The sequence below is a fragment of the Lissotriton vulgaris genome, chromosome 10 (assembly GCF_964263255.1).
Source record: "Lissotriton vulgaris chromosome 10, aLisVul1.2, whole genome shotgun sequence".
In the NCBI taxonomy this organism is placed as follows: Eukaryota; Metazoa; Chordata; class Amphibia; order Caudata; family Salamandridae; genus Lissotriton; species Lissotriton vulgaris.
Window position 1 is genome coordinate 830,029,822 of NC_141698.1, and position 13,356 is coordinate 830,043,177.

At 41.5% G+C, this 13,356-nt stretch overlaps 1 protein-coding gene across 3 annotated transcripts in view; it reads left to right on the top strand.

The window, feature by feature from the left end:
* ZDHHC3 (zDHHC palmitoyltransferase 3) overlaps nucleotides 1–13,356 on the top strand; it is a 134,802-nt gene that overhangs the window by 68,228 nt on the left and 53,218 nt on the right. For all 3 annotated transcript variants that reach the window (XR_015300712.1, XM_086941755.1, XM_086941756.1), the window contains exons 4-5: nucleotides 3,594–3,690; nucleotides 8,927–9,008. Coding sequence is in view for 2 of the 3 variants with exons in the window: in XM_086941755.1 (XP_086797881.1) it covers nucleotides 3,594–3,690; nucleotides 8,927–9,008 (179 nt within the window). In the remaining variant the exon portion in view is untranslated. The remainder of the gene's footprint in view (nucleotides 1–3,593; nucleotides 3,691–8,926; nucleotides 9,009–13,356) is intronic.

The following is a 13,356-nucleotide window of genomic DNA, read 5'->3' on the forward strand; positions in this document are numbered from 1 at the left end:
GGCTTTAAGTGATGTAAAAAAACGTGGGGGGTCTTTTCAAAGGGGGCGTTGGTTGTAATTAAGACTTAGTTTAAAACACCTCGGCTAAAAATCTGCTCTTAGCATAGTGTTGCGCCCGACTGGTATTATGTTATTTCTGTCATTGTATCCAGATATATAATACAGCAAGTATCATTACACCAACAACAAGCCAGGACTATTGGCTTTGTCAATGGTTGCTAGTTCCTTAAAATAAAAAAGCAGCAACCATGGCTTTGTTGAATAAAATACTTCAGTTAAAAAATGATGAGACCGTGAAAGAACGATAACCCGTTCTTTTTAACTTATTTTATAGGCTTCTTAATATAAACAGTTTTTTAACGTGGCTAAAGTTGCAGCATTAGCGTTTTACCGTTTATTTTACAGAATGCCCTGCTGTCACACCCCAGACTGCCCCATTGTCATTCTGTGTGTGGCAATCAGCGGCATTCAGAATGACAATGGGCAGGAGAGGCTGCTCTTGTGCTCTAGGAGGAGCGGAAGGCGCCCCATCAGCCGGGGTGAGGCCTCTCACAGGGAGCAAAAATTACAGACAAAAGGCGTACTGACAGTCCGTGAAATTTACGGACAGTTGGTCACCCTAGACTGTGCGCGGCGCCCCTGGCACCTCATTACGGCGCACCGGGGTGCCGCGGCGCACAGTTTGGGAACCACTGACTTAGACAATGAAGATTCTCTAGAGAAATGTTAGTCTCATCCTCTTTCGTTTGAGGGGGGGTTGTGTAAAAAAGTGCACTCTTTTGCATGGTTGCCCCCACTTTTTGCTGAATTGCTGATGTACTTCGACTGAGTGTGCCCTGTGTTCCTGCCAAATAGGTGCCCAGGGCCTATGTTCTTTCCCTAAGCTGCATTACAACAAAACCCAATTAGCACTCTTTGGCCACAGGTCAGTCCTTTGTAAATTGTACCACAGGTACCAAGGGCACTGTGGCTAGGGAAGGCCTTTAAGGGCTGCAGCACTTGGAGGCCCTGTACTTTACACACACACACTGCCTTTGCAGGCTGCATATTTTGGTGCAGAGAAAAGTGAAGAGTCGACATGGCACGCATCCCAGTGTGCCATGCCTACAACCCACTACCCTGGCAAAAGTCAGCAACCCCTCTAGCTGGGTGCACTATACCAGTGGTGAGGGTACAGGTGCATGAGCCCTGTACCACTACAGTGTCTAAGCCAATTCTTAGACATTGTAAGTGCAGTACTGCCATTAAGAGTATATGGGGATGCAACTTTGTCATTACAAACTCCACAGCACCATGATGGCTTTACTGAAAACTGGGAAGTTCTCAGCATATCCAAGCACTGATGCTGGTGTGGGATGTAAAGAAGAATGCACTCAGAGGGCATCGAGCTACCTGTAACGCCCCCAAATCTAGTATTTCGGGGCAACCCTGAACCTTGCCTCCTCAGACAAGAATCGACAAGAAGAAGAGAAGAAGGACTGAAGAACCCGAGGTGAAACTAAGATAAGGAGGATACCCACTGACTCGGCCTCAGCCCTACTGACCTGTCCCCACCTCAAACCTGCTCCAGCAAAATCCTGGCGTGTTCGGCAGCCAGCAACCCGCAACCCCAAGAACCCTGAGGACCTGCACTGCCTTCCAAGTCAAACACATTGTTTTATGTGAGCACTGGATTTCCTCACGTATAGACTCTGGCACCAGCAAAAACGGTGCTTCTGCACCACTCTGCACCCGACGCCTATGGCCCAAGTTCGAGTGGCCCAACACCACGAGGAGATCTCCCCGGCGATCCTGACCTGAAATCTGATCATCTCTGACCTGCCTCAAATTTCCAAGCAAAGCTGCAGCCTCTTTCTGGAGGATCCCCAGGACCGTGACCGGAGCTGGTAAGAAAACCAGACGCATAAAGACACCTCTACAGCCGACGCCCCACGGCCTTGGGTGGCCCTATCAACGGATTTCCAGCATCCTAGGCATCCCAACTTACCTCTTCAACCGGTGGTCACCTCCAGAAGATCTTCGTCCCCGAGCCTGCAGTCTTTTTTGCAACCAGAGACTCCGCATTGAAAACAACAGGGTGCCCAACATCAAACCAGCACCCAGCCGCCCTGCGCCGCTGCAGGTGTACTTTGGGTGTAAACTCTGATCCCCCTATACTTTGAGCCTAACACCAGGAGCTTTGCTCCCACAACCTTGTGGCCTTTTTGTGAGCAGCCACCTACCGGAGGCGCCCTATCCCCTATTGGATAACAGTGGGCCTCAGCACTCTGCACCTGGCCGCCCTAGTGCTGATGAGGGTGCTTTGAGAGTGCATCCTTGACCCTGGGAAACCCTGGTTCTTACCCCAGAATACCAACTCCCACAACCAAGTACTTACCTGTTAACCAATAACCATATTTTCTCCATAGGAATACATTGACTGTTTCCCTTGAACATTTTTCTAAGTGTATGGTTGGTTTTGTATGAGAACTTGAAAAAATGCAATAACTTAAAACTGCTTTACTTACCTTCACTAGAGAGATACAGCAGGCATCTCGTAATCTATGTGTTGCAGTTTGCGGAGTCTTGCCACCCTTCTTTTTCTCGTAGTGCTGTCTAATACATTCTTATAAGTGTACCAGAAATCATCAATTACATGGCCTGGCTTAATCACCTTCGACACCTGTACTCTATTGCGTGTGTCAGGTGAGAGTGTCATGTTTCCAGCAGGTGTAGATGTAGATTCTTCTCTTAGTCCCTAGAGTTTGACACGCCTTTAACTGAAGTATGTACTAGTGCCACAATGCAACGACACATGCAGAAACCATTTACTGTCACAACAAGAATGAAATTCCTTCTAGCTGGTGCGCTGTGCCTTACGACGAGCACAAGAAAGCAGGTGGGAAGGAACAAGGCACCTGACCATTAAATGGGGAAAAGTTGTATTAAGGTATTGAATGCCAGGTTGGCTGGCTTAAGGGCTCAATAGTTCTGGGCCCAAGAGTGCATAACCTGGGGCTGAAGCATGACACCACATTGAAATTACTGAAAATATTGCAAACCTCTAGATTAGACATCACATACTCGAACCCTAGAACTATTTTTTAATAGCTAATTAATTCATGCATAAAAGTGCAAGCCTCGTCAGGAAAAAAATGTGTTTTAACAATTTGTAAATGTCTGGTCTGTCCATTTTATGAATTTCGGTCACTTTGCAATAAGAATATGTAATCTTAACTGAATAGATTTAATCTTTGCTAACAGTGATGTAATATTTTACAGTATGTTTTGTGAACATGATTGCTTGATGTCGAGTTAAACTTTTTTTTTTAAATCAATGTCCTTTTTGAAAATGGGCTATTTAGAGATTACTTTTCTAAATGCTTGATAATGCTTCACTGTACTGATTATTTTATTTGAGTTTCAAAGGCATTTTTATATCCATCAAATAATTGTATTTGAGTGTTAATGTGTCACAGTTTACGAATCGTAGGATCTTAAAGTGGAAGTATAATTAAAACATTGTAAATTATTTTCCAAAGACATTAAGAAAAGCTGGTGATATTATCCACACACTCAAAAGTATGTTTCCTTTTTCCTATGCTTATTTTCAGTGTTTGTAGGCGGTGTATTCGAAAAATGGACCATCATTGTCCTTGGGTTAATAACTGTGTTGGTGAGACAAATCAGAAGTTCTTCGTATTGTTTACAGTAAGTATGTTGATTATTAGTTCATGTACTTTTGCTCATTCTTTAAAGCATATTACTAAAGTCTTCATTTGGTAATCATTCAAGACTGCGAAATAATTTGAGAGTAAATGTTAAATTGTTATTATGACATTTCTCCTGCCCTTTGTTAAATAAATACTGAATGTTACTTATAAGAATGAACAACAAGGAAGAGAGTAGTGGCAGGTTACCTGTCTAAAGCATTGATACTCAAAGTATGGCAAGTATGAACCGTGGGCCACATACGGCCCTCGTGACCTTTACACGCACCCCCTGGTCAACAGGAGCACTGGGCTGCGTTTTACTTGATTTATCACTAACAATCAAAAGATGTTAAATAAACAGCCAATCGATTATTTCAAGGTTAATTGGTGTTAAAGAAATGATGTAACTTTGGAGTACTGCACCGCTTTTCTTTAGAAACACTGTTTTAAATAAACTCGTCTGGCAGCAAAAGTCTCTTCAAAATTCAAAAAGTGTATTTAACATGCAAAACAATTTTACCTTAGTACAACTGATTAGGCTCAGGCCTGAAATTGTCCTCCCACCTCCCCCCCCCTCCCTCCCTCCCCCCTTGGGCCAGTGAGGGGGGAATGGTACAAACTACCCCTACCCTTGAGCAAGTGTGGGCAGTGTAGTTTCTTGCACATCCCCTCTGTTCTTAGGTGAGGCAGTAGAACAAACCTGTGATGTCCCCACTTTTCCACAGGGGTCATATATTAAAACCCATGACCCTAGGAATATTTTGATTTTTTAAATGTTTCCTGAAGTTTGCCAAGTTTGGGAGAAGTTGATCTTGGTGATTTAAGTGGTATTGAAGAAATACCTCAAAGATGCCTGGGCTCCTTTAAAAACATATTGTTAACATCATAATTCAACAACACTTTCACCTTCATACAGCCGCCCAACCAACATGTATAACTGCACACCGCAATTATATGTCCATACAACTCCCAGAACATGGCCACACATACTCTAGTAAGCAATCACACAGGCATGTTCATATACACACTCCCTTCCCAGTGATCTTTATAGTTTAAGGAAAACAGTAAGTTTTCTTAAAATAATCCTCACCCACCAAGATGACCAATGATGGTATGCTTCCATCATTGGGTTCTTCCTGCCCTGCTGCGGGACGGGGCGTGCTGCGACCAACAAAGACGTGGGCGCACTTTGTAAGATGTAAACTATAAGGTAAATGATGGTATAAGAGTGGGAGTCTCTGTTTTTGGGTTACAAAATACCTGGCTAGATGGGAACTAAATGGTAATTGTTACAAGTGGGGAAAGGAGAACCACACGTCTGTGTGTATCTCAATGGACTTGTTTCAAGCCATTACCCCAAGGCAAAGAAATGCAGGGCAAGGGAGCTTCTTTGAAGACTGTGACTACAAGTGTCCATTCCCCTGTTGTGCTCATGAGGCCAGATTCCGGCATTTCAAATATCATTACAAGAAAAATACCAATTGGGTATCGTATTGCACTTATTTATCCTTAATATTGATTAAGAAGACCTATGTGGTCTAGGTATTAGGAGTGGTACTTGGGGATCATTGTCATTGTCCTGAAGAAAAGCCTTAGGGTAATGGCTTGTAACATGTCGACGTGAGAGAGACACACAGACGTTTGTTTCTCCTTTCCCTACTTTTAACAATACCAGCTATAGGATTGAATACATATTTTGTTCCCATCTACCCAGGTATTTGTTAACCCAAAAATAGACCCTCCCACTCTTATACCATGTATTCTTCTTGGCTTTCCATCCATACTCCCCATTTCTTTCTTATTCTTGTCCCTTCCTTCAACTCCTTATTATCTTTGCACTTTTGCCTAATCTCTGCTTCTCGAAGAATGCCGTACTATGGTAATGCTCCATAGGTCACTGTGAGGACTCTGTCTCTTTAAAACATGTCTTGATAAATTCATCACTGTTAATGCACTTGCAGTATATACCTGAATGCAACCAAAATGTTCTCAGGGACTGAGATTCTGATGTGGCCAACTCCATGTTTCCTCCTTAAAAGTTGACAAATGTCCATATTTGGATGGATTGGACTGATTATAACTCCTGTTTTGAGGGCAGTACATTTGTGAGGTGTGCCAAGATCCCACTAGTTGTGTCAGAATCTATATCTATAAACCGAGCCTCAACCTAATAACGTGCTACCATGTATGATCTTTGCTTCAAATTAGGACATCATGTTTCTAAGTAAAATCCCCATCTGCACGATAAAGACTAGCCTATTAACAAAAAAAAGGGATTTATCAGGAAGGATTGATGCAACAGATTGCTGTCTTGTGTATCGCATCCTACCCTGTGGCAAGCCATCAGGCATTGTTGACCACCAGTTTGTGAAGGATCCATACCAACAGCAGTCAGGAGTCTGGATCGACAGGCATGGACGCCAGTGAGGGATTGCAGCTGCTACCCATGGCTTGCTCTTCAGTACCTTGGCAATGTCCTTGCTACCCCAGTTCTCAGAGGCCACGAAGGCAAAGGTAGAAAGTAAACAGATCTTTGAGAGACATTTATGTAGTAGCTCCTTCTTATACCTTCCCTGAGCCCCACCAGCCTCAAATAAGAGGCTCTTGAATGGCACCGACAGAGACGAGGTGTCAGCAGTATTTGGTCATATGGAGTCAAAGGATGTGTGATATCTCTGCTTTACCCCTTGACATTTCAAAGAATTGACGTCAATGTGGATATGATGTCTGCCATTCCACTAAGGGTGAGATATTCTTTTGACCAGGGTGGTAGATTGTTAATATATCTGGAGGAGTCACTAATTGTGGACCAGACTGAGAAGAATCTGACCTCGTAGTTCGGAGTAATCTGTTCTTGTGGGTTCTTCTGTATTTTTACCTATTTCTGTTAGTCTAGTGAAATCAGAAAAAACTAACAAGAAAACACGTAATGCTGAGCATTGCAAACTATGACTAAATGTGAATCTGAACCAAGATAGTCTGGAATGTCTGGTTTGACAACTCAGTGGTAACGTCTATCCAGTGATAGAAAAGGACTGAATCAATGCCCCTAATTTTGTTTCACAGGTTGACTTTTATATTTTAGATCGAATTTCAAGGATGCTTGATTGGACAACTGAGTACATTCTGTTGTTGAGCTCCCTACATATGTATATGTCAATGGGCTACAATAAATCATGTAATTAAAGATCTAATATTACCAGTAACACACCAGATGTTTGAAGATGAAAATTAAAGAATGGCATAAGAATTACCACTTGAATTAACATAGTCCAAACACAAAGAAGGTGTGTAGAACTGTAATTGGTCTACATGCTCAACCAAATTGCTTGTGTATTTGCTCACTTCAATCATTATCTATAAAGACCGTGTGAATGCAATTTAAAGATGAAACTTAAAATTTGTAAGAAATTATGGGTATTTCAGAGACAAGGGGAAAACAAATTCACTTATTACATGAGTTTCAATTTCAATCACAGAAATGTCTTATTCGACCTGATTAAATAAAAGCAAAAATATTTACTGTAATCAGAAGTTTTATATCAATAGAACCATAGACAAATAGAACCATATTGATAGAAACAATTGGATTGAATTCATCTTCAGAATTTCCTAAAATGGAGAGATGCTGATGAGGGCATGTGTAAATTGATTAATTCATTGTTTATAAATGTTTGTTTGAAAATTGCAGTTGAATTTGTAGCCCTTTTGGTCTGACCTTGATGTAACTGTTCTGCTTATCGATATTAATTCTGCTAGCCTAATCTGTTACCTCTCCTGTTAATACATATGTACATAGCAATCTATAGCAATCCAGTATAGATTAAAGTTAATTGAAGGAGTCTGTAATTTGCACGGTTTCAAAATCAAAGAAAAATATTTAAAACCATCAGATCTTTAGAATGCTCTGCTGCAGGTTGTCTCCTCTACTCATGAGTGAAAGACCAAGGATAGTCACAGTCCTTCAGGATTGGTTGTAAGAACTCATAACAATGGCCCTAAGGAGACTGTGGGTCCGTTTGGAAACCAAGGGTAGTGGAAGATTTTTCCTAGCATTTCCTTACACCGCCTAAAGCAAACACTGAACTTGGTGCTAGTTCTCCTACAAAGGGAACCCACAATTGATGCTTTCATGTGAGGTGTGAGAGATAACCATAATCATGTGGCCACCCCACCCCCTCAAAAACAAATAATGGAGTTTGTGACTATTAATTGGATCTTTTGCACCTTTTGATTTGGTGTCATAACCCCTGCCAGTTGCTTACTGGGATCCCTTGATAAAGTAGGTTGGGATAACCAAGATAAAACAGAGTTGTATTTGGAGGGCCTTCTCAGGTGACAGTCAAAATTTGTGGCTCAGTTGGCCTGCAATTAGTAGGAGAAACAGGTGCTTGGAAAGAGGAGGATAATAAAACAGGGCTAGAGTTTCACCATTTAAACAGAGACTTAAAAAAATGCATATGCAGATCTTCTCCCTTTTGTGGTGCTGCCTAACCCTAAAAGAGTAAGTATCCAAGATATGATAGGCATGTGTCCTGTAAAATGGGCAGGAAAAAGACAAGACTGTTCATCCCTAATCCCGGGGTAAAGAGATCTGTCTGTCTGAAGAGATAACATGGATGAATTGGCATTTCTTCTGATGCCACAGAAGTCTGGCTGAGGATTGCCTTTGAATGATCTTGTTGTACAATAGTTCCTCCTTTTAAAAAAAAAAATGCAATTTAAAACATTTTCTTTCTTTTAGTAGATGTTGTGTTCTTTATAATAGAATCAAATAGTATCAGTTTATTTTCCATATCATATTGCATAATTCGCTGTTGTATCTTAAAAATGGAGACTGTAGTTCTTCGGCATGAATCAGTTTGGAGAGGACATAGAAGAGGAAAAGATCCCCTTACCCCCACTGTTTACTCATATTGTGGACCTTCCTCAAATGTTTTCCTTAATTTTTACTGCCCTTTAGTGTTTCCCTGTGTATGGACCACAACGGAAACAGCAGGTGGGGAGGACACTTAATGATGATATACGCAGTCTCTGATAGACGTAATCTGCTTCAGCACCACAGAGCCTCTGACTTCGTACTGAAAACGTAGTGAAAAGGATGTTTTCAGGCTGACTGTAGCATTTAAGAGAATACATAAACTATAAATTCATGTTTCATGTTTACAGTTCAATATTCAATAAAATCTATAGGCTACACTGTTTATTTACATTTCTAACTTTTTGTATTACAGATGTATATAGCACTAATCTCCTTACATGCCCTAATTATGGTGGGGGTTCACTTCTTGTATTGCTTTGAGGAAGACTGGACAAGTGAGTACAAAGTATATTTGTGTTCTTATTACGCATTTACCATAGAACAGATTTAGATACATCTGCATGGTTAGGATATATTTGCTCCAGATTGTTTACCTATTTTCACCAATACAGTTTCCTCTTTTTGCGCATTGTGGAAAAGGGGATTATCATACTGGTTTTCTTGCGTCCTGTCTAAAGGCAGCCATGACTGGGTAGTTCATAGCTTTCCTAATGAACATCAGTTGCAGAAGTGTTGTTATCGGCAGGCATCATCATAATCAACAACTTTATTTCGGTTCTTGAAACCATAAAAGTACACCTAAAACTATACAGATTTCATAAAAACATGGTGGATTGGAAAATAGTCCATTACAGTACGGATCAGCTAAAGTAGAATAAAACATATTACACTCGATAGCAAGATAAGCCCATCAAAACCCTTCATTATTAATACTTAGCAAGAGATGACAGCTTGATATTGATTCCAAGATGGCTGAATGTAAATGATTTGCTGATTGAAGTGAATTAGGTTATCTTAATATGTGACAAGATCTACAGGCTCCAGACAGCAATGCCCATTTATAATACCAATATGAAAACAGAAGTACCTATTTATTGTTATACTTTTATTTTTGCAGATTTAGATATAGCTTCAACTTCTGTGTATGTAGGCCAAATTTGCTCCAAAGTATAACATTCCACTTCTTCACAGATATGTGGTTAACTCACAAAACACAAACTAGAAACTATTCATCCCCCAATTTTGCTTAAATGCTGTCCTTTCATTAGCCTGTTCCATTTATCTTTCACTATTTGCAAAAATATTATCTGTATGGGTCAGTATCCTTTAATCCCTTCATTACTGAACAAAAGCAAAACCCACGATTTTAAAAACACTTAATCTGGAAATAACTCCTTCATTTCCTGTACCAATATTGAATATCTACTCATCCATTTGTATCCCTTTTATGAGTGTACCCCTTTACACTTGTCCAATGCCTCATAGCTAGGTTTGGCTCTTTTCAGATATGTACCCCATGTCCATACTCATCCGTGGGTCTGGTGTTCTCTTTGTAATAAATAAATAAAAAAACATTTAGGTGTAGGAGTTTATAAAGAAACCCTAGCATGAGATTGAGTGTTGTTCGCCTGATTGTGAAAAATGACTCCACAACACCTAAATAAGCACTCTTCTCTACAAATATTGTCAAAATGTATTAAAATCTTGTATCATACAGACCTTTTCAGCTGGACTGTTCAGTCAATGGAATGGTATGCAGCTCTAAGTAATTACCTGCAGCTGAGAATAATTCAGGCATTCCACCTATCACATTTTTATATTTCTTAGTAAATAACTGTAATGCACGGGTAAACATCCAATGCCGTCATACCAACATCTGAGTCACATTTATTAAAATTTGTACGGTGCACAGTTGCAAATGATTACCCATTGTAAATTCTTTTTGGTTGATTCGTCTCTGGCAATGGGTAACTAAAGCTACATTGTTTCCCCTGCTAAAGTATAAGACTCTCTGGAGTGAACACTGAACTTGCACCATGTAAAGGTCTGGTTACATATTGCCTTTATGGGTTGATGCTAGTGCATATTTGGTTGTAGTTATTAGAAGGGACCTGTGTAAGGTCAGGTCCGGGACCTCAATCCATGAAGCATCAACATAGATTCAAAAGAAGTAACTTTATTTGCAGGAGATCCCATCCACAGATCAATTGCTCTCTCCTTCAACTGCTCTAGCTCAACTCCTTTTCCACACACATTCCATTACCTTGGAAACACACCAGGTGACATCATAGTGCCCCCCCTTCCACAGCCACTGCATCTGCTTGCTGATGTAGTGTCTACCACACACCTTTCTTCAGAGCTAGCATCAAATTATTTTTTTCTCTATAGTGCCTTCTTTTCTTCTCTTAGGCACCAATCTGAATCACCCTCTTTTCTACCCTAATCCGCTTCATGGTCATTATCCCAGGTAGGTTCTACAAAAGTATTAGGAAGCCAACCTCGAAACAAACCAAAAGGAGTCTAGCCAATGGTGCAATGTGGAGTCACCCTGTACATCTCAATCTGTTTCATCACCTCCTCTTTTCAATTGAGAGAGTTAGATTTTGCTATGGTAATAGTCTCCTTGATGACCCTGTTCAACCTTTCCGCCATCCTATTAGTTTCCGGATGATACAAAGCACACCTCTTATGATCAATGCCCCTCTCCTGTAGCAAACCTTCCATCTTCTTGGAGCTAAGCTGCACACCATTATCTGTGAGAAGGGTGTGAGGGAGACCTACGTGTGCCATAAGCTCTTTAAAAAATCTAATCACATCCTTGTTTTCAACTGTGTTGGGCAAACAAATTTCAAGCCATGTGGAGAACATATCAATTAGCATCATTAGAAAAGTTTGACTTCCTTCAACATGAACCGTGCCCACAATATCCAGTGCAACCTCCCTCCAGGGTCCATCAGACGCCTCTTACTCACCATGGGTTAGTCTCTTGTTTGTTTGGTCTCGCTAAGAGCACACATCGAACATTCACATGCCATCCTCTCAATATTGTTGTCCTTACCCGGCCACCAGTACAAATTGCAAAGCCTTTCCTTGCACTTCGACATCCCCTGATGTGTATTTTGGACAAGACTAATTAGTTCTTCCCTAAGTTTCATTGGTGGAACCAATCTCATACCCTTGAAAAGTAAACACTTGCACATACTCAACGCTTCTTTCACAGCCCAGAAAGGCTGACACTCTACAGAACCGCATCTTCTGATGTTTCACGCATCTTTCAACAAACACATGACTTCACCCAGAACTGCATCACAAGAGAGTTCACTACGCCACCTTTCCTAAGAAATAGTCTCCCAGTCAACTACACACACAAAATCCCCACCTTCATCTGACTCCTCCTCAACATCAGAAGCTTTCATGCCCACGGACACCAACCTAAAAGGGGTCTCAGCAACAGTGTTGTTCAACCCAGGCAAATACTCAATGACAAAGTCGAACTCCTGCAACGCAATCACCCATCTGGTTAGCCAGCTAGACACAAGATCAACCTCTTTCTTTGTAAACACCTCCACTAAAGGTTATGGTCAGCCCTGACCACAAAGGAAGACCCCCACAGAAATGTTTTGAGCTTTTCTACCGCCCAGAAGACCGCCAAAGCCTCCCTTTCAATCACGGAGTACCTAGAGTATGCATCCTTCAATCCCTGTGCGATAGACATGATAGTGTTCAAATTACTACCACCCACCTGCTGCAGGACCGCTCCAAGTCCCTTAACACTAGCATGAAATGAAATGAAAGTGGGTATTTATAAAGCGCGCGGATACTCACATAGAGTATCCCGGCGCTATTCACCAAAACCGTAACAGAAGAACCCCGCCCCACCAACCATAGTGTTATTGTTGAAACAGCCATGTTTTAAGTTGTTGACTAAAAAACAGCAAGTTCTGAGACATTCTGAGATGTAGAGGCAAGTCGTTCCACAGGCGAGCCCCTTGAACCTGAAAGGAATGTCCTCCTATCCAAGATTGAGTGAACTTGGGAATCAACATAAGGGATTGTCCCGAGGACCTTCAGACCCATTGAGGCTGATAGCGTTGCATCCTACTTCTCAGGTAAACCGCACCCGTTTTATGGAAGGCTCGAAAAGCAAGCATTAAGGCCTTAAACTAGATCCTCTTTCTCACCGGGAGCCAGTGCACCGCCTTCAGGTGGGGCAACATGCACTTTCTGGGGTTTACCATAAGAATACCTCTGGCTGCAGCGTTCTGAACAATCATAAGCCGATTGAGCAAATATTCTGGAAGCCCCAGATACAAGATATGTACGTAGTCCAGCCTAGATGTAATTAGGGCTTGCACTACAGTCTTACGGGATTCCACCGGGAGCAGAGGAAGAATGTTTTTTACCACTCTTATCAATCCAATACAAGTGCCAGCAACAGTTTGGATTTGGGACTTTATCCCTAGACTAGTGTCCAACTTAACTCCCAAGCTTTTTACCGTGCTGACAGGGGCCGAAGGAGGGGACATGTCGCAAGGCCACCATAAACTCCAGTCAGCAAATGGGGGGAAACCCAAAAAAATAATTTGAGATTTTTCTGGCTCACACTTAAGTTGGTTAAGTTGCATCCAAGAAAAGACCTCAGTTAGTGTTTATCTCCATTCCACAAAAGCTTGCCCCTTTGTCACACGTGAACAGTAGTTGAGCATCAGTGGTAATAATGGAGCGTTTATTAGGATCAAAACTCTTGAGCTTAGTAGCCGCATCAAGATGCTCCTTCAATCCTACGAACTCTTCCTCACAGACATCATCGCAATTAAATTCAACACCTTTTTTTAATCGACA